At 50.4% G+C, this 21,319-nt stretch overlaps 1 protein-coding gene across 1 annotated transcript in view; it reads left to right on the forward strand.

Moving 5' to 3' along the window:
• The window catches only part of SLC24A3 (solute carrier family 24 member 3), a 463,454-nt gene that overhangs the window by 264,565 nt on the left and 177,570 nt on the right, over positions 1-21,319 (forward strand). Inside the window, exon 3 of the mRNA XM_065892354.1 lies at positions 5,886-5,962. Within this exon, the coding sequence (XP_065748426.1) occupies positions 5,886-5,962 (77 nt within the window). The remainder of the gene's footprint in view (positions 1-5,885; positions 5,963-21,319) is intronic.

Here is a 21,319-nt window from a genome sequence, read left to right on the forward strand (position 1 = left end):
GATCAAAGCGTCTAAAAGAGAAGCACGAAGTCTTCTCCTCCCCATTGCTGCAGGGGAGGAGTTGGGCAGTGTCAAGACCCCAATTCTTGGTGCGATCCCCAAGGGGCCAATCAAGATGCTCTGGGTATTTTGTGATTAAAAAAATAAACAGGGGCTTCCCTGGTGGCGCAGTGGTTGAGAGTCCGCCTGCCGATGTAGGGGACACGGGTTCGTGCCCCGGTCCGGGAAGATCCCACATGCCGCGGAGCGGCTGGGCCTGTGAGCCATGGCCGCTGAGCCTGTGCGTCCGGAGCCTGTGCTCCGCAACGGGAGAGTCCACAACAGTGAGAGGCCCACGTACCGCAAAAAAAAAAAAAAATTACAAAAAAAAAAAAAAAAACCCTGGATGAGAGAAGGGCGTTGTGTTGGTTTGCAGCCTCACAGATTCCTTTCACTCTGGTGTTTTAAGGGAGCCTGGCCTTTTCAGGTGTGTTGATCTTCACTTTGGGCTGTTCCATTGGATCGATACGTAATTAGTACGTCTGAAGATGCTGTGAAAGCCCCTGCTGCATTAAAAAAGAAACCCAAAAAACTCTCCATCCTCTTCAAACCTCCATTTAGACTCATCAAACTCAGGCCTCAGGAAAGTGGCCAGGAGAGAGAAGCAGGCCGCTGATTGCCGTTGCCTTGGTAAGGGGAATCCGCTCCCTCCAGGCTCTGTGGTTTCCATGGGAACAGCACTGCTTGCCTCCGCCGCCCCAGGGCTGGCAAGATGTGCTGGAAAGAAAATTGGGGGAGAGAAAGAGACTTTGAGGATTTTGAAGGTGTTTGGGGGAACCCTCAGCTGGATGTGTTGCTGTTCCTAGCATGACAAGGGAACCTCGGGCTCCCAACAGCCCGAACAGGGAAGCACTTACCAGAGGCTCATGCACTCACGCAGCTCCTTCAGACTGGACGCCACCCTGGGGAAACAGACGCAGAGGCCTGGCAGGCAGGAGTTGGTGACTGGTGGATTTTAACACCAACACTGTGAGGAATGTGTCCTCGGCCCCCTGCCGGGCAGCATCCCACCATCATTATAATTAGGAAGAAATGCAATAGGTACCCGGGAAGCATGGCGGGAGGTGTTTCACACACCCTGTCTGTGCTCTTCCCGGCAACACTGCACGGATGGCATCCACACCTCATCTCACAGATGAAGGAGGTGGGCTCAGAGAGGAGAAAAGATAACGTGTGAGTGGTATAGGTGGGATCTGAACCCAGCCCTGATTCCGCATGGTGGGTTCTTACATGGAATCTAACCAGCAGTCCCAGGATGATGATAAGTTCCCAACAATGGTGAGCATCCTAGCTCAGGCCTTAAGAAATGCCCTTGGTTCTTTTGGATTTGGATGCAAGAAGCACTGCCAAGTGGAGGGCGGCTGGGATGGCATCAGTACCGCCATCAGCTCTGCGGGACGCATTGCAGGCCCCACCTGGTTTTACAGATGAGGAAACTGAGGCCAAGAAGTGCTGGGCAGAGTCTTCCAGTCCAGCGGGCCACCCTGTCTCCGTTCACTCTTCTTGGGCAACTGCAGCTCTTCTGAAAGCGCTGTTTCTGGGGCGTGCTCCGGACGCGCAGGCTCAGCGGCCATGGCTCATGGGCCCAGCCGCTCCGCGGCATGTGGGATCCTCCCGGACCCAGGCACGAACCCGCATCCCCTGCACCGGCAGGTGGACTCTCAACCACTGCGCCACCAGGGAAGCCCTGGCAGCTATTTTCTTGAACCGTAGGGCCAGCCGGGAAAGGCTGACTCACTCCATCCCTGGTCAGTGTCCCAGTCCCCTCCCTTCAGAGCTCTTCATCCTGCTGACACTTATTAGGCACCTGCTGTATGCACTGACCGTACTGTGTGCGTGGACCAGAAGCAGCGGAGACGAGGAGCCGCAGCCATTTTTCAGATGGGCCAACAGGTGGATTGAGGTCCGCAGAGGTGAAGTGACATGTCAACAAAGGCCACACCGTGGGAGGCCTGGGTGTGAACCTCACAGCTCCAGATGCCCTACTGAGGACGCTTTCCGGGGCCCAGGCTGACCCCTTCTTAGGGAGATTAAACACCATCATACCAAACTGCTTTAGAGCCTGGACAGAGCAACGCTGTGTGAAATAACAGCGTGTGTACTGGTAGACGCTGTGTGGGGTGCATAGGAGGGGCTGATGAGATAAGTCATGAGCACTGGGGGCGTCCCTCCAACAAAGCTGCTGCCCCCGTGGGTCTCTGGTGACAGGGCTGCTCCCGGGACACATCCTCTGTGGCCAGGGTCGTCTGCTTCTGCCCTTCGCAGATGAGCCAGATAAGATTCTAACGTGGTGGATTCGATGCTTAATAGAAGAACAGGTTACAATGCAGCCCACTGTGGTGCACTCTGAACACTCAGGCACCGCCATGCTAGACTCGGAAGGCACAGCACAACGGCAGTTTACCCAGACTTTTAGGCCCGGGCCCAGGGTCTTCCTTCTGCCACCTCCACCCCACGCCCCGCCGCTCTGTGCTGACGCCAGTTATGCAGGAGCAAGCTAGGGGCTCTTCCTCCTATTCATAGAGACACCCCGTCCCTCTTCCCTTGCATTCCCTCAGAAGGGCGCTTGGAGGATCATGGAGATCATGGGCGTCCCCTGCAGATACCACGCAGACCATGCAGGCATCACCACGCCACGTGCGAGGATGGTTTCTTGATGCGCCTGTGACTCTCTCTAGGGCCTTCTCTGTTCCCAGGAACACACCTGACTTGGCCAGTGCAGAGGTGTGCAGAAGTGTTAAGGGTCTGCCCTAAAGTGTTGAAGACAGCCTTAAACATGACGGATGGGGGTCCATGTATAGCCCCGGGGCATGTTCTGTAGTGGCTCCCAGAGGGGCCCTGGCAAGTCTGAGCCTATGTATCAGCTCCTTCCCTTTCTTATCTTACCTCGCCACTCCCCTCCTGGGGTCACCTGCTGGCCTTCAAACTGTTGTCTGGGGGCCTGCTCTGGAGCGACCCACCTATGAAGGAAGCTCATCTCTTGGAGGGCAAGAGGAGACAGCCCCAGCTCAGTTGTTAAAAGAAATCTCTTTTCGTGACGTTTTTCCAAAAGATGATGTATCTCTAAGAGGGAGTGTGAAATACCTGCAGTATTCTCTGCAAGGTGTGCGTTAGCTCTTTGAAATCATTGTAATAATTTCACCGGCAGCCCAGTGCATGTTTTCAGAGGGGCTGCCATGAAGGGGCGGTCGGAGTGGGAACCGTGTCAGGTGAGGCTTCCCGGGCATACTTCTCCTGGCTGCTCTTCCCACACGCCTGGGATCCACCAAAGAAGATCCCAGGCGTGTGGGATCTTGTTGCTGTTCAGAAGCAAACCAATTTGAAAGCATTTAATTAACTCTCCACTGCCTTGCATTCCCCCCAGCTGACCCCCTGACACACCCACGCTTTGTCTCAGCCACTGCCCAGCCACCTTCAGCTCAGTGAGGAGGTCCGGCAGGGCCGGCTGCTCTGCTCACAGCCCCCAGCCCCCCCACTGCTACACTGGGATCATCTCACGGAGAATTTCACCGATTTTCTCGTGGCCAGTCATGGGTTCCGACAGGAGGAGACACCCTTGACCGGGGACTAGGAGTTTCTGGCTGGTGATGAATCAGGCACCAGGCCGGGAAGAGCAGATCAAGACGGGGACACTGCCAAGCCTCCCACTCCCCAGAGAGAGAGGAGGGTCCCTGAGCCGTAAGGAAAGAGAAGCCTGAAGGAGAGTGCTGTGGTCCCCACGCCCACTCCCCCCTCCCGTCCCCTCCTCACCCCCACCCAACACGTGCTTGGCCAGGACTTTGGACAGCATTCAGCCCCTCCGGCGTCAGCACTGGGCTCTGTGGGTCCTTCCCCATCTACGGGCACAGCCCTCAGCCTGGTCCTATCCAAGAGCCCCAGCCAGCTCCCAGGGTTGGCTGGGCATCCAGGCCTCTGCCGAGACCCTCCCCTACCAAAACTCAAAGCCCAGAGGATCCACCTGGTCATGGCCATTCCACTCACTGTTGAGTGCCAAGGGGATTTAAAAACCAAAATGCCTGGATTCGAAACATAAATGTATCACATACTGACATAGTACCCTTGATCAAACCATTCCTGCAGGTCCTGGTGGAGAGGCAGGGATGACGGAGCTGGCACGGTGTGGGCACCTTGCAGACGCGGACTGGTAAGGCTGCCTGCACCGTGGCCTTCACTCCCTTCACCTGCTGCCCTCAGCCAGGGTGGGGTAGGAGGGATGAAAGTAGCTGGCTTCCATATATCAGCACCAGAGGTACCTCGATGCCCCCTCACTTTTCCCACTTCCTCCTCGCTGATGGTAGGCAGTCCCCACGCGTGAATGTTCTGTGTGGCGCCCATCACAGGGCAGACCCTGGTTTCAGTTTCCCCAGGATGACGGCTGTCCTGATCAATACGCTAACCAGGCCAACCACCCAGTCTCCACTTCTGGGGGTAGGTGGGCAATGGGATGGTCACATTGACCCGGGAACTGCCCGGCGCTGAAAAGCCCCGTGGCAGCTGCACAGAGAAATGCAAAGGAACAAACAGCCTACCTGCTTTCCTCTGGTGTGTGGAGGCAGAATTTAGATCAGATCAGGTCCCCTGCTTGGAGGGGCCCCCAGAAGGAAGAGGTCACCGGGTGGAGTAAGATGGTTAATAGATGCCGGGAGCCGGGATCACAGCACGAGGGCGGCCCCGGCCCGTCTGCTGGGTGCGTGGTCCTCGTTGTGGACCCTCTAGCATGGTGTCCGGTCCGGCTGTGCCTCGGGTTCCTCATCTACAGCACGGGAGCAGCAGCTTTCTGTCCCGGGTCAGAGGCGTAGTGGGTGCGAAGTGCAGGGCCCACGCCTGCCAGGAGCAGAGCTCACTGCGTGCGCCGTTGTCAACTCTGCACAAGTCTGTGTGGCCGTCCTGCCCTCAGAGCCTCCGTCTCTGCCCATCCCGGCCTGTCAGCAGCCAACCCATCCCACGGGCGCTGAGAGTTCATACAGACGAAGGGCACATCAGGAAGGACCTGCGGGCAGGGCTTGTCATCTTCAGAACCACGGAGTGGGGCTCAGGGTCGGCCAGGTCCAGGCGCAAGGTGGGCCGGACGGTGACAGGAAATCTGGGCTCTGGGTGCCCGAGGGTGAGAGACAGGCCTGCCCTGCAGGGTTCCCTCTCCTTAGCTTTGCCCCACAGCGGCCATCATCAGCGTCCTGGGTTTGGAAAGTGGGCAGAAAGGATGATTTCTCGTGGTTTCTGCCCTGTACTGGACTCCCTGGGGAGGGGAGGGCAATGTGTTATAGAAGTGAGAGCCGGGAGGGAGTCATAAGAAGCCCAGGCCCCGGGCCAGGGCAGGAGTGGGACAAGGAAAGGAGGGACAGAGGGACAGTTTAGAGCAGGGACTTAATCCTGTGTGTGCCACGGACCCCTGGGTAATCCCTGAAGCCTGCAGACCTCTGCTCGGGAAAACATTTCAGTGTTTGCAAGATGTGTGAGGTGACAGAGGGAGACTGATCCACTGAAATGAAGTTGTCACTGTGTTAGAAGATAGACCTGCACGATCGTGGTTCCCGTGTTTTCTCACGAACCCTTGGTCACAGGTGGCGGTTTGCAAGCCACCCTCACGCTAAAGTGATGAGTGAGCCATGAGGATGGCAGGACAGAGGATCATGAACGTGTCTCCTGGGGGCAGAGCCCGGGTGCTTCTAGCACAGCTGCAGTTTGTTGCCTCCGTTCTTATCTGGAGGAAACACCAAATTCCAGTTAGAGATTTGTGAACATATAGATGTAATCTTTCCTCATCCAGGTGGCGGCGCTGTCCCAGACCTCCCGCCCTGAAAGTGTTGCCACCTGTACTGAGCTGTTTTTCTCTCTCCCTTCTGTAGCCCTGCACGAGTTCCCCAATGACATCTTCACCAACGAGGACAGAAGACAGGGGGCGGTGGTCCTCCACGTGCTCTGTGTAAGTACCCCTCTGGTGGCCCTGTCTTCAGGGCCGGAGGGAAGGCCTGGCGGGGGTCTTGGGGGGCGGGATGCAGAGAGGTGCCCTCAGAGGAGTCTCCCCTCCTGTTCACATGCCTGGTAGGGGGCCTGTGAGCCCCATAGAGGGCGATCTCCAAATGTACCTTTTTTTTTTTTTTTTTTTTGGCGGTACGCGGGCCTCTCACTGTTGCGGCCTCTCCCGTTGCGGAGCACAGGCTCCGGACGCGCAGGCTCAGCAGCCATGGCTCACGGGCCCAGCCGCTCCGCAGCATGTGGGATCCTCCCGGACCGGGGCACGAACCCGTGTCCCCTGCGTCGGCAGGCGGACTCTCAACCACTGCGCCACCAGGGAAGCCCTCCAAATGTACTTTTAAAAAATGTTTTTATTGAAGTATAGTTGATTGACAGTGTTTCAGGTGTGCAGCATGGTGATTCAGTTACGTAATATCTCTGTGTGTGTATATATACGTGTACCTATTCTTTTTCAGATTCTTTTCCATTATAAGTTATTACAAGATGTTGAGTATAATTCCCTGTGCTTTGCAGTTAGTCCTTGTTGTTTATCTGTTTTATATATGGAAGTGTGTATCCAAATGTACTGTTTCTAAGAGGCCACAGGTGTGTACACTGGAAGATACCTGGATTTTTCTTTCCTTGATACCCATGCCCAGGGCGTGGGTTCTGAGGTTGGGCAGAGCCTGGGCTCTCTCTGCTGAAACGCCACCTTCTTGAGAAGGCCTTCCTTTTCCAACCAGCCTTTGTCAACTGCCTGTCTTTCCCCTTACCCAGCTTTACTTTTCTCCACAGCACCGAGCGCTGTGACATGATATTATAGAGTTATTTGCTTACTGCCCGTCACCCTCACTCACACATCAGCCCCATGAGAACAGGGACGTAGTTTTGTGCGTGGCTTCCTTCCCAGACCTGTTCCTGGCACATGATGGGGCCAAAGTATTTGTTAAATTCGTGGATTAAATGTAATGGCACGTAGTAGGTGGTCCATAAAAGTGTGTTCTGGCTCTTAATATCCACCACTGCCCTAGCACTTCGTCCACAGGCCCAGTGGCTTGAAGGCCTTTGATTTTCCTTGTCCCCATTCGGAGAGTTTGGGGAGAGTGCAGGGGTGAAGCTGTCTCGAAGGAGTGGCTGCAGAACCAGAAAGACCCAGGGCAGAGGCTCCACTAGGTCCGTCACCGTGCTTTCCCATCTCGGCGGCGTTCACTCTCCCCCGGAATGCTCTTAATTCCGTTCTGGTTACTTATTGCTAGGAAACAGTCTCCAAATTTAGTGACACACCCAAGAACCACTTTCTGTTTCTCATGGGTTCCAGGGGTCAGTAGTTCAGAAAGGGCACAGAGGGGATGCTGTACCCCCGGATCCGGGGCCCGGGGTGGGACGATTCGGACGGCTGGTGGTGACACCGATGGCTGGGGCTGGAGCCATTGCTGCTGGAGGAGCCCTCGAAGAAGGCTCGTCCACCCCCTTGTTTGCTGTCCGTGTCTGCGGTGCCCAGAGGACTAGGTCGCCTGCGCTGCTGACCAGAGCACCTTGGTGTGGCCCCTCCAGCGTGGCTCCACGTGGCAGCTGAGGGTTTGCAGAGGGAGGGTCACGGTGACAAGGAAGCAGCCCTGAATGGCCCGGCCTTAGAAGTCACACACGTCATTTCCAGCGGCCTCTATTGCAGTCACACATACACCATGACTCAGGGGAGGGGACAGAGACCTTACTTTTCCAACCACACCTGACCTGAGTAGGTCAGAGGGCACACCCTGGGCTTTGGAGTCAGACCAGACATGGGTTGGGGCCCAGTTCTGTGCTCCCTGCTTTGTGCGTGGCTTCCGGTAAGATATTTACCCTCTGGACGCATAAGCTGCCCTCAGCGTGACCCCCTTCCTGGTGAACTTTCCCCACTCACCCCAACCGGCCAATACCCTGCCTGAAAAACAGGCACGAGGGATCTTCTGTCAGCAAAGACATTCTCTAAAAATACCAAACGATAGAGCAGACTCTGCAGCCTCCTGCCCTTCAGCGCAGTTACAGGCACCCAGCAGTTACTGTGGATGGCAGCTGCCACCCCTGGCACCAGGGAGCCTTCCTGGTCACCGGGCTGAGAACGCCCCAGCAGCCTCAGTGCCCTGATGCCTCGGCATGTGGGAGATGAGGCTTCCACTCTCGGCCCGGGCCCGAACGGCACGAGCTTCCGTCTCCCAAGGCAGTGCGGTTATCTGCCGATGGCGGGGCTCCACCTCCCACCGGGGTCCTGAGGAGGGTCCGTGCGCCTCGTCCTCCGTGAGCCGAGGGTCCCCGTAAGGCCTCTGCCCTCTGTGGCAGTGCATCCCAGGCAGGCATGAAGGCCAAGTAGACGAACAAGGGTAATTCTCCCCTTTGCTTAAAGGTGCTTTTTTTCCCCACGTGCCTAAAAGAGTGGATATAAGCCTGCAGCTTCACACTTTGTCATCACTGGCTCTGACCCCCATCCTCGGCCCTGGGCCCTGCATCATAGAAACCACAGGGCAGGGAGTCCAGGGGCCAAGGTCAGCGTCCACCCCTTCAAGACCACGCTCCAGGCACCCGGAATTTCAGAATTCTCCACCCAGGCAGCCTGTACCTATGGCCAAGGACTGCGCAGGCCTCCTCCCCGGACCCACCTCTTAGAGGGAGGAGACCCCAGTGGAGAAGCCTGCCCTGCTGCCTAGTGGGGGTCCACGTGCAGGCAGGTGCAGGACGGGGCCGGGCTCGGCCCAGGAGGGGCCCCTCTTCTCCACCTGTCAGGGTGGGCCTGCTGGTGGCCTCCCCAGGGTCAAGGAGCAAGTCTATGTTATCCTACCCTTAAGAGTATAAGCCCCCTGGGGGGACCTGAGCATCACGAGAAACCCTTATGCAGCGTCTGACGAGTCGCAAAACAAAAGCTGCTCAGTCCTTGATTGTTCAGCACTGAGACAAACTGTTCTTTTTACCCGTCCACCCACTATGGCACCCAGCACATTTAAGGCGCTTAGAAATTGTCAGGTGAACGTTGTTGGTTGTAAGAAAGGCCGCCAGGGCTAACCTGAGCTGTTTCGGTGGCCAGTGAACAGATAGATGCATGAGTCAGAGCTACGGGAGCTACATACAGGTTCCTGCACTCAGCCTGCTGGAAAGCATCTCCAAGCCCCTGCAACATGGTGGCACCGGGCTGGACCCTTCTAAAAGCCCGAACACAGCTCACCCTGCAGGAGCCCGCTGTCTTGTAGGCAGGCCCACCTCTGGACCGCTCCCACAGTGTGTGAGCGTGGCCGTGGTCCCCCCAGTGCCGTGGGAACGCAGTGAAGGCTCCACCCAGTGCTGGAGGGCAGCTGAGTGGGTTTGAAAAGTGGGCAGGCATTTTCCAAAGGAGAAGGGGGAAGGGATTCCAGGCAGGAACCAGAAACCCGTGATCGAAGATGTAGACCCTCGAGTCCAGGGGGTCTGGAGTGAGCGGAAACTAAGGTGGGAGGGTGGGAGGTACCAAGAGGTGACTCGGCTGCTGGCTTGGAAGTGCGGGGAAGCAGCCCCCAGTCACCATCCCTCCTCGCCTGGGGAATTGGATCAGGCATGGCCAGAGGTGACCCAGAGCAGTCTGCTCCCCAGCCAGGCGACAGAGGTCCAGGAAGTCCAGCGAGGAAGGCTCAGGGCCATTTGAGTAGGGGGTCCCAGAATGCAGGTACCTGAGGAACACCTCTCAGGACATCATAAATGGGATGTGGGGACTCATCATCTGGCCTCCTCCAGTGAGGGGACGGAAGCCCTCTGTGGGAGGGTCCCAGAGCTGTGTCCTGTCACCCCAGGCCGCCCCAGGGAGAGGGCCCCAGGAACCGACTGGCAGTGATTTGGGGTCTCCACCGGAGTGCCTGAGCCTTTCAGAGTATAACCCAAAACCCGATTAAACTTTACATTTGCACCTAAACTCACATACCCCTTTCCACACAGACCCCGTGAGCTTGCTTTTCACCGGAGGCTTTTCATGTAGCTGCTGAGTTCAGCCGGGTGCTGGCCTCTGGTCACAGGTGGTTCCGAGGACTCCCCCAAACCATCCTTCAATCTTCCTTGTCAAAAAAGCTTACCTCTCTTTTTCTTTCCTTTCACACAAATACTTCCCTCTTTTGTGTGAGCTTTGTGGAAATCACGTAGCCATTTCTCGTTAAAATTTCCCTCTTTTGTGTGAGCTTTGTGGAAATCACGTAGCCATTTCTGGTTAAAATTTCCCCACACTGTGACTTCAGCTTTCCCTTGGCTTTTTCTGGTTTTGTGGCTGTCAGAAATGCTCAGGCCTGAGACTGCACTAGAAAAAGAGTCCTTCCGACTTTCTTTCCATATGGGTTCCTTCCTAGAGTGCAAAGCCGTCGTCTGTGTAACTTTATCAGCAATGCCTGTCCCCGAGGAAACACACTTGTCTGAGAACTTGCTTTACAGTCAGCCTGTTCTGACGTTGAGATGCTGAAAGCAGTGTTGCCTGGTCTGTGAGGAAATGTGCACCCTAGAAACTCATGGGCCCTGCCCCAGATGGACAAACAAGCCTGTAGATAACTGTGGAATCATGCTTTGTTGGTGATTTATAAATACCTTGTGACATTTTGCTGCTCGTCCTGCATGTAGACAGCTGAATCTCTGCGATTGTGAGCCGGGCTCCACATTTTCTCTTCCAGTGAAGAAGCTTTAAGTCATCAATATTTGAGATTCTTTCTCAAGACTGGTCTGTCTTTAATAATCAGCCTCCACAGCAGAAGTAAATGCCCCCTGTGTGCCTTGTTAGCTTTCGAAGGGATTCTGCCTAAGTTTTGAGCCTTCGTTTTGCATTTTTAGTGTGATTTCTCTCTTTCGGTGGGCAGAGATTTCTACGTGCTTGGGTGTGAGGTGGTAAAGTATCGCACGCCTGGAAATGAACGTGGAGGCCTTACAAACGCAAATTCTGCTAAGTGAGTCTGGAAGATGGGCTGCTAGCTGGTCCAGTGACTCAGACCCACCCATGGACCAGCCCAGGAAAGAAACATCAACGAGAATGTTTCTGACATCCATCCTTATATTCTAAAACCTAGACGCTCTGTGCCCACGGAAGAGACTTCTTCCTCCGAGGAGCTTTTAGGGTCACATCAGGCTTCCCAGGGTGGCCAAAGGGATGCTCAGGCCACCAGGAGGTCCCTGACCATCTGCCTTCAGCCAGCTCTGTCCGGTGGGGGGACTCCCTCGTCCATATGTCCATCCTCACTGCATCCCAGTGTCCAGTGCCCATTTAGTGGCTCCCACGTGAGGAGAGGAGATGGGCTCCCAACAGCGTGGATGTTTGAGAAGCACAGGCAGGAGCCGTGTGCTGGGCCATCGTGCGAGGGCTCCCACCCAGGGAGGTGCTCCAGGAGCAGCAATGGGGACCGTTCATGTCAGTCCCTGCAGCATCCCCATAGGATGGTGTCCAGGGCTGGATCCCCAAGGTTGGTGGTCTCCCCAGGCCCCCAGCTCCTGTCCACATTTCTCTCCTCCTTCTCTGCGCCGGAAGTTTTTGATCTGGTCTAGGAATTGGGGAAACTCACTCTGTGAGCCTGCATCCAGATTCTCCCTTATTCCCAGATCAGCTTTTTGAACTCAAGAACTTGCTCATTTCTGTCTCATGATTCCATGAAGACCTCCCGTCTCCCCAGAGCTGCAGAGGAAAACAACTGGCACTGGAGGAAGGCCCCTGGGACAGAGGTGGTGAAATGTGATTGGGATTCGAGGGTGAGGCTGTTCAGATATCGTCCTCCCTCTGCAATTGTGGTTTCTCTAGGTCCAGTCTGTATTTCCTTGATGTCGCGGCATTGCCCGCCTAGCCCAAGCAGAGTGCCTGCGTGCCCTGGCTCTCTCTGTCCTGCCCCCTCTAGGCCATCTCTGCCCCCGCGCTGCCCCCGGCTCCCCCTGGTGTCCTCTGCCTCTGCTCTGCTTGCTCACTCCCCGCCCCAACCGCACTGTTCACTGTCCCTTAATTCACAACCCCCAGAAGCCTTGTGTTTTTCCTGCCAGACCATGGGTCACCAGCCGACCTGACACTTGGTCAGGTCTTCCTCAGTCAGGGAGACTGAAGCACAGGAGGGTGGGCGGATCCTGAAGGGGGACTCTTGGCTTTGCAGCCTGCACCCTAACTCCAACCTAACCCCCCACCCAGAGCGAGGTGAAGGCTACTTTGGATGTGCTCCCTGGGAACCTGGGGGAGGGCCCCATCTCAGGTGGGAAGGACTCCCTTCCTCTCCCTGACTCCTCTGAACTCCAATCCCCTTTCAGTCCTGGGGGAGGAGGCTCTCTGGAAGGGGCCTCACTCAGTGGATATCATTTCCTTGTGGGCTGGGCTGCTTCCAGTTATCTGTTTAATTATAATATCTGGAAAATAGTTTCCCTGGATCCACTCCCTTCCCTGGGGCCCAGATTGCTTTTGTTAAGAGCCAAAGAATAAACTAATTGATGCCCTAGCCAGTTCTCAGGGGATGGAGGGGCCGGGTACCAGCAGGAGGTGGAGGGGGCCCTTCCTGCCCCCCCACCCCCACCCCCCACCCCGCGCCGACTTGGAGAGGCAGCTTTGCATGTCAAAGCTCCACCTCAGCCCCAGGGGTTATTTTTAGCTCTCCAAGGCCACCCTTTTGCTTTTTTGGGCCTGAGACTCAACTTTACTTGTATAGACCAGCGCTATCTAGTAGAACTTTTTGTGCTGATGGAGGTGTTCTCTCTCTGCTCCTTCCAATACGGGGGCTGCTGGCCACCTGTGGCTTCTGAGCATTTGAAGTGTGGTTAGTCTGACTGAGAGGTTAGTCTGATTTTAAATTTTATTATAATTAATATAAATTTAAATAACCACAAGTGGAAGGGGCTCCCCTAGAAAGCCTAGAGATGAATTCTAATTCAGCATCATCCCTCCCTTTGCTTATGTTGTCAACTCAAAATCACGAAGCAGAGGTGGCCGGGAATAAAAGGTCACCAGGAAAGAGGCGCTGCTCCTTTACCCCAGCCTCTGATGGATTTAGTAGCTCCAACAAACGGGATGCAGAGAAGGCACTGCCAGGCCACCAGGATGGGATGTTTGATGAGAGAGTAGGACACCGGGATTAGGAGTGAGAAAGTTTGTATATCACCAACATGCTGGGGGCTTTGGAACAAGTTACAGAACTTCTCCTGGCCTCAATTTCCACATCTGTAAAGTGGGAGCACATAGTAGATACTCAGGAAATGTTAGGTTCTTTAGCCTTCACCTTCTCCCCAGCCCACATCCCTCTAAGGGCAGCTCACCTGTGCTTAACCCATCACAAAGGACCAGAGGCAGACCCACTGGGAGACAGCCCCGTCTTGGAGGGCACCAGGATAGGGGGTGTCCCAGAGACCTCTGTGCGACTGGCATTTCTGCCCAGGGCCCAGGGCTCTGGGACAGGGGCTGCCTCAGGGGTTTTAACATTTAAGGGGACCCACAGGATCTGGTCAGCAAGGCCCTGGCACAAGCTCACTGGTGAGGTAGATGTGTTTAGTTAAGGGATTTCACCCTGGAAGAGAAAAATGATTAGAGGAGCTTGTGGAATTTCCTGTTTACTCTTGGAAAAGTACTGAGCATCTAATTTGTCAGTGTCAACTCAAAGCTAAAACTGGTGTCCAGAGAGGCTTAGTACAAAGAGGGTAAATTATGTTCCGATAGATCTTAAGTTACTCGCTCCTCTCCTTGCATGAGACCTAGTTCAGATGACTCAGGGCTAACCGTTAGGCACCATGGGCTGCACGCAGCTTGGCTGGTGGTTGATTCTCCAGGACCCGGAGCTGGATAGAAAGCCTGGAGGTTTAGAGCATGCACTTTGAGTGAAACCCACCTGAGGGTCAGTCCTGGCTTTTCTACCGATAAGCCGCGTAGCCATGACAAGCTGCTTCACCTTGCCAAGCCTCAGTTTCCCCATCGGTCACTGGAGGTAAATGCAGCACCTATCTCATCTGGCTGCTTTCAGGAATGCATGAAGATAGGCGTGCAAAGCTCTTGGCAGAGGATCCGGCGCTGCCTGGATTATGCCCCACCTGTACCCACTTAGTATTTACAGCTGGTGCGTGCCTGCCTGACCCCCATCATCCAGCCTCCCTGACTCTGGGCTTTTTCTGGTCCCCAGAGCCCATTCTACCAGAATGCAGGGCAGCGCAGATGTGCCAGGAAGTCACCAGCCCCCAGAAGTAGCCCTCAGACAGAGAGGGGTTGGTGAATAAATAAATACCTCGGTTCCCTTGTGCCTCGGATGTGCTCACGGAAACGCCACCCTGTCTCCCACAGTTGTACAAGCAGGGATAAGCTCTAGCTGCCCATCCAGCATCTTGCTGGATAACACACCTTGACGAGCTGCCCGTTCTTCCCCAACTCATTTTCCTGCTCTTCTCCGGGGGGCTCTTCCTGAGATTCCCCCCTCCCAGTTAAAAGACTTGCACTGGAATCCTGGAATCCAGTTCTGCTTCTGAGGCAAAGGCTGAAGAGATATCACCTGCCATTATTATTATGCACATCCGTTCCCTCTCTAAAACCCATGAGGCTACAGGAGATGCAGAATTCTGAGACTCCAGCCCCTTCTGGACAGGCACACACTAAGGTGCGACACGAGTTGATCTACTGTGTCTTTGGTTCACGTCCTGAACACAGCGCAAGAGAGAAAGAAGCTTTGGGGGGAATGAGCTTTGGAGCAGACAGTGTCACACTGGATCTTATGAGGAGCCCCAAATGGTGATGGGAGAGAGCATGCACATTGCTTAGATGCCAAACGTTTACCCATGGGGACTGGACACCTGCAGCCGGCTGTATGCTTCTCTTCATCTTATTTATCTAATTTATCACTTGGTCCACCCTTCCCCACTCTAATTATTTTATTTTCCTTTATTTTCTTACATACAAAACAAACTTAATTTTTGTGTTCCTCTGAGATGACATTGCCAACAGTCCCAATTTGTGAATAATAGTACTATACTGACTACAATTTTGTAGTTATTTTTTCCTCTGTAAAGTGTAAGTTCAAAAGCTAAACACACAACGAGATACTGATACTTAGCCGAAAGAACTAGTCTTTAGCAAACATTGAACAAATCAATCTGGGAAAAATAGCCCATTACATGCTCTAATTTATCAGAAAACACTCCATGTATTTTTCTTTTTGAATTTTATTTATTTTTTTATACAGCAGGTTCTTATTAGTCATCCATTTTACATATATTAGTGTATACATGTCAATCCCAATCGCCCAATTCATCACACCACCACCCCCACCGCCAATTTCCCCCCTTGGTGTCCATACATTTGTCCTCTACATGTGTCTCTATTTCTGCCCTACGAATTGGTTCATCTGTACCATTTTTCTAGGTTCCACATAAATGTGTTAATATACGATATTTATTTTTCTCTTTCTGACTTACTTCACTCTGTATGGTAGTCTCTAGCTCCATCCACGTCTCTACAAATGACCCAATTTCCTTCCTTTTTATGGCTGAGTAATATTCCGTTGTATATATGTACCACATCTTCTTTATTCATTCGTCTGTCGATGGACATTTAGGTTGCTTCCATGCCCTGGCTACTGTAAATAGTGCTGCAGTGAACACTGGGGTACATGTGTCTTTTTGAATTATGGTTTTCTCAGGGTATATGCCCAGTAATGGGATTGCTGGGTGGTATGGTAGTTCTATTTTTAGTTTTTTAAGGAACCTCCATACTGTTCTCCATAATGGCTGTATCAATTTACATTCCCACCAACAATGCAAAAGGGTTCCCTTTTCTCCACACCCTCTCCAGCATTTGTTGTTTGTAGATTTTCTGATGATGCCCATTCTAACTGCTGTGAGGTGATACCTCATTGTAGTTTTGATTTGCATTTCTCTAGTAATTAATGATGTTGAGCAGCTTTTCATGAGCTTCCTGGCCATCTGTATGTCTTTGGAGAAAAGTCTATTTAGGTCTCCTGCCCATTTTTGGATTGGGTTGTTTGTTTCTTTAATATTGAGCTGCATGAGCTGCTTATATATTTTGGAGATTAATCCTTTGTCTGTTGATTCGTTTGCAAATATTTTCTCCCATTCTGAGGGTTGTCTTTTCGTCTTGTTTCTGGTTTCCTTTGCTGTGCAAAAGCTTTGAAGTTTCATTAGGTCCCATTTGTTTATTTTTGTTTTTATTTCCATTTCTCTTGGAGGTGGGTCAAGAAGGATCTTGCTGTGATTTGTGTCAAAGAGTGTTCTTCCTATGTTTTCCTCTGAGAGTTTTATAGTGTCCAGTCTTACATATAGGTCTCTAATCCATTTTGAGTTTATTTTTATGTATGGTGTTAGGGAGTGTTCTAATTTCATTCTTTTACATGTAGCTGTCCAGTTTTCCCAGCACCACTTATTGAAGAGACTGTCTTTTCTCCATTGTATATCCTTGCCTCCTTTGTCATATATTAGTTGACCATAGGTGCATGGGTTTATCTCTGGGCTTTCTATCCAGTTCCATTGATCTATATTTCTGTTTCTGTGCCAGTACCATATTGTCTTGATTACTGTAGCTTTGTAGTATAGTCTGAAGTCAGGGAGTCTGATTACTCCAGCTCCGTTTTTTACCCTCAAGACTGATTTGGCTTTTTGGGGTCTTTTGTGTCTCCATACAAACATTAAGAATTTTTGTTCTAGTTTGGCAAAAAATGCCATTGGTACTTTGATAGCAATTGCATTGAATCTGTAGACTGCTTTGGGTGGTATAGTCATTTTCACAATATTGATTCTTCCAATGCAAGAACATGGTATATCTCTCCATCTGTTTATGTCATCTTTAATTTCTTTCATCAGTATCTTACAGTTTTCTGCATACAGGTCTTTAGTCTCCCTAGGTAGGTTTATTCCTAGGTGTTTTATTCTTTTTGTTGCAGTGGTAAATGGGAGTGTTTCCTTAATTTCTCTTTCAGATTTTTCTTCATTAGTGTATAGGAATGCAAGAGATTTCTGTGCATTAATTTTGTATCCTGCAACATTACCAGATTCATTGATTAGCTCTAGTAGTTTTCTGGTGACATCTTTAGGATTCTCTATGTATAGTATCATGTCATCTGCAAACAGTGACAGTTTTATTTCTTCTTTACCAATTTGTATTTTTTTATTTCTTTTTCATCTCTGATTGCCGTGGCTAGGACTTCCAAAACTATGTTGAATAATTGTGGCGAGAGTGGACATCCTTGTCTTGTTCCTGATCTTAGAGGAAATGCTTTCAGTTTTCACCATTGAGAATGATGTTTGCTGTGGGTTTGTCATACATGGCCTTTATTACGTTGAGGTAGGTTCCCTGTATGCCCACTTTCTGGAGAGTTTTTATCATAAATGGGTGCTGAATTTTGTCAAAAGCTTTTTCTGCATCTATTGAGATGATCATATGGTTTTTCTTCTTCAGTTTGTTAATATGGTGTATCACATTGATTGATTTGCATATATTGAAGAATCCTTGCATCCCTGGGATAGATCCCACTTGATCATGGTGTATGATCCTTTTAATGTATTGTTGGATTCTGTTTGCTCGTATTTTGTTGAGGATTTTTGCATCTATATTCATGAGTAATATTGGTCTGTAATTTTCTTTTTTTGTAGTATCTTTGGCTGGTTTTGGTATCAGGGTGATGGTGGCCTCATAGAATGTGTTTGGGAGTGTTCCTTGCTCTGCAATTTTTTGGAAGAGTTTGAGAAAGATGGGTGTTAGCTGCTCTCTAAATGTTTGATAGAATTCACCTGTGAAGCCATCTAGTCCTGGACTTTTGTTTGTTGGAAGGTTTTTAATCACAGTTTCAATTTCATTACTTGTCATTGGTCTGTTCATATTTTCTATTTCTTCCTGGTTCAGTCTTGGAAGGTTATACCTTTCTAAAAATTTGTCCGTTTCTTCCAGGTTGTCCATTTTATTGGCATAGAGTTGCTTGTAGTAGTCTCTTAGGATGCTTTGTATTTCTGTGGTGTCTGTTGTAACTTCCCCTTTTTCATTTCTAATTTTATTGATTTGAGTCCTCTCCCTCTTTTTCTTGATAAGTCTGGCTAATGGTTTATCAATTTTGTTTATCTTCTCAAAGAACCAGCTTTTAGTTTTATTGATTTGTGCTGTTTTCTTTGTTTCTATTTCATTTATTTCTGCTCTGATCTTTATGATTACTTTCCTTCTGCTAACTTTTGGTTTTGTTTGTTCTTCTTTCTCTAGTTCCTTTGGGTATAAGGTTAGATTGTTTATTTGAGATTTTTCTTGTTTCTTGAGGTAGGCTTGTATTGCTATAAACTTCCCTCTTAGAACTGCTTTTGCTATAGGTTTTGGATCGTCATGTTTTCATTGTCATTTGTTTCTAGGTATTTTTTGATTTCCTCTTTGACTTCTTCATTGATCTCCTGGTTACTTAGTAACACATTGTTTATCCTCCATGTGTTTGTGTTTTTACATTTTTTTCCCCTGTAATTGATTTCTAATCTCATAGCATTGTGGTCAGAAAAGATGCTTGATATGATTTCAATTTTCTTAAATTTACTGAGGCTTGATTTGTTACCCAAGATGTGATCTATCCTGGAGAGTGTTCTGTGAGCACTTGAGAAGAATGTGTAATCTGCTGTTTTTGGATGGAATGTCCTATAAATATCAATTAAATCTATCTGGTCTATGTGTCATTTAAAGCTTGTGTTTTGGAATTAATTTTCTGTTTGGTTGATCTGTCCGTTGGTGTAAGTGAGATGTTAAAGTCCCCCACTATTATTGTGTTACTGTTGATTTCCTTTTTTATAGCTGTTAGCAGTTGCCTTATATATTGAGATGCTCCTGTATAGGGTGAATATATATGTATAATTGTTATATCTTCTTCTTGGATTGATCCCTTGATCATTATGTAGTGTTCTTCCTTGTCTCTTGTAACATTCTTTATTTTAAAGTCTATTTTATCTGATATGAGTATTGCTACTCCAGCTTTCTTTTGATTTCCATTTGCATGGAATATATTTTTCCATCGCCTCACTTTCAGTCTGTATGTGTCCCTAGGTCTGAAGTGGGTCTCTTGTAGATAGCATATATATGGGTCTTGTTTTTGTATCCATTCAGCAAGCCTGTGTCTTTTGGTTGGAGCATTTAATCCATTCACGTTTAAGGTAATTATCGATATGTATGTTCCTATTACCATTTTCTTAATTGTTATGGGTTTGTTTTTATAGGTCCTTTTCTTCTCTTGTGTTTCCCACTTAGAGAAGTTCCTTTAGCATTTGTTGTAGAGCTGGTTTAGTGGTGCTGAATTCTCTTACCTTTTACTTGTCTGTAAAGCTTTCTCTCACCTTTTACTTGTCTGTAAAGCTTTTGATTTCTCCATCGAATCTGAATGAGATCCTTGCCGGGTAGAGTAATCTTGGTTGTAGGTTCTTCCCTTTCATCACTTTAAATATATCCTGCCACTCCCTTCTGGCTTGTAGAGTTTCTGCTGAGAAATCAGCTGTTAACCTTAGGGGAATTCCCTTGTATGTTATTTGTTGTTTTTCCCTTGCTACTTTCAATAATTTTTCTTTGTCTTTAATTTTTGTCAATTTGATTACTATGTGTCTCAGCAGGTTTCTCCTTGGGTTTATTCTCTATGGGACTATCTGCGCTTCCTGGACTTGGGTGGCTATTTCCTTTCCCATGTTAGGGAAGTTTTCAACTATAATCTCTTCAAATATTTTCTCAGGTCCTTTCTCTCTCTCTCTTCTCCTTCTGGGACCCCTATAATGTGAATGTTGTTGCGTTTAATGTTGTCCCAGAGGTCTCTTAGGCTGTCTGCATTTCTTGTCATTCTTTTTTCTTTATTCTATTCTGCAGCAGTGAATTCCACCATTCTGTCTTCCAGGTCACTTATCCGTTCTTCTGCCTCAGTTATTCTGCTATTGATTCCTTCTAGTGTATTTCTCATTTCGGTTATTGTATTGTTCATGTCTGTTTGTTCTTTAATTCTTCTAGGTGTCTGTTCTTTAATTCTTCCACGTCTTTGTTAAACATTTCTTGCATCTTCTCGATCTTTGCCTCCATTCTTTTTCCAAGATCCTGGATCATCTTCACTATCATTATTCTGAATTCTTTTTCTTGAAGGTTGCCCATCTCCACTTCATTTAGTTGTTTTTCTGGGGTTTTATCTTGTTCCTTCATCTGGTACATAGCCCTCTGCCTTTTCATCTTGTCTATCTTTCTGTGATTGTGGTTTTTGTTCCACAGCCTGCAGGATTGTATTTCTTCCTGCTTCAGAAAACACTCCCTGTGTTTTAAATGTTGGTTCTCAGTGGTTTTGCTCTTTGTCAAATTTCATGACGATTTCCCTCTATCATCCTGCCCCTGGTGTAACACGGAGATTCCAGATAGGGGGTTCATGTTTAATCAAAAACCTGACCTTAAAGTCCAGAAGCTTCTGCACCCCAGGGACCCAGATCTGCAGCCAGTTCTGAGGACCGTTCCCTCCTTGCAGATCTTCACCAAAAGACCTCCGATGGCCCAGACATGTGTCTCAGGCAGGGGCCCCCCAGAAGCCAACCCTGAGACAAGGTCCAGGGAGGTGCTTCACTGGAGGATGACCCCACCCTGGGGCATGAGGCAGAGAAGGAGAGCAGCCAGTGGAGGGTATGTGCTACAGCCAGTTACCCTGTGGCAGGCGCTGGAACTTATCCCTCAGGGACTGGCAGCTGATGGAGAGCACGGGCCTCCAATGACGACCCAAACTGAGGCGAGAGGGAGCTGCGGTATTTATCCCCCACCTCCTGTCAGGCACGGGCTGGGGGCTGCATTTCAGGGGGAGACGACTGCTCTGAAGCCCTCAGCCAATAGATGGATGTTGTCGGGATGGAGTTCCAGGAGCGTGGGTAACAATGATGATGGTGGACACTCCCTGTCTGCCGAGACCAGTGCCAGCCATGCCACCCCAGATGGGAGCCAACTGGAACCTGTGCCCACGCCTTGAACTCACCCTCAAGATCTTCTCCCCAGCCCCACCCGGCTGGGAACTCCTGAGGCTGGAGACTGTCCTGCAGCTTTGCACAGTCTGTCTGAACCAACGGAGGTGTGTGGGTGGAGTGGAAAAATGATGTTATCACTCATCCAGTGAACGGAGAGGAATCTGCATGCAGCTCCCCAGTCCCAGCACCCGCCATGTCCCCTCAGGTGTGCTGTGTCATCCCTCCTACCCCGCCCCAACCACTTTTCTTTCTGTTCAGCCCACACATTTCCTTTCCTTCTGGCATAGCAAGGCTCTTGTCTTGTCCAGTCCGGGCTTTTGTTTCCTTCGGTGCGTCTCCTCTGGCGCTGCGTCTGACTTTGGACGTGACAAATTCTATTAGTCCTACTGTCTCTCAGGATTAGTGA

The sequence above is a fragment of the Phocoena phocoena genome, chromosome 15, assembly GCF_963924675.1.
Source record: "Phocoena phocoena chromosome 15, mPhoPho1.1, whole genome shotgun sequence".
In the NCBI taxonomy this organism is placed as follows: Eukaryota; Metazoa; Chordata; class Mammalia; order Artiodactyla; family Phocoenidae; genus Phocoena; species Phocoena phocoena.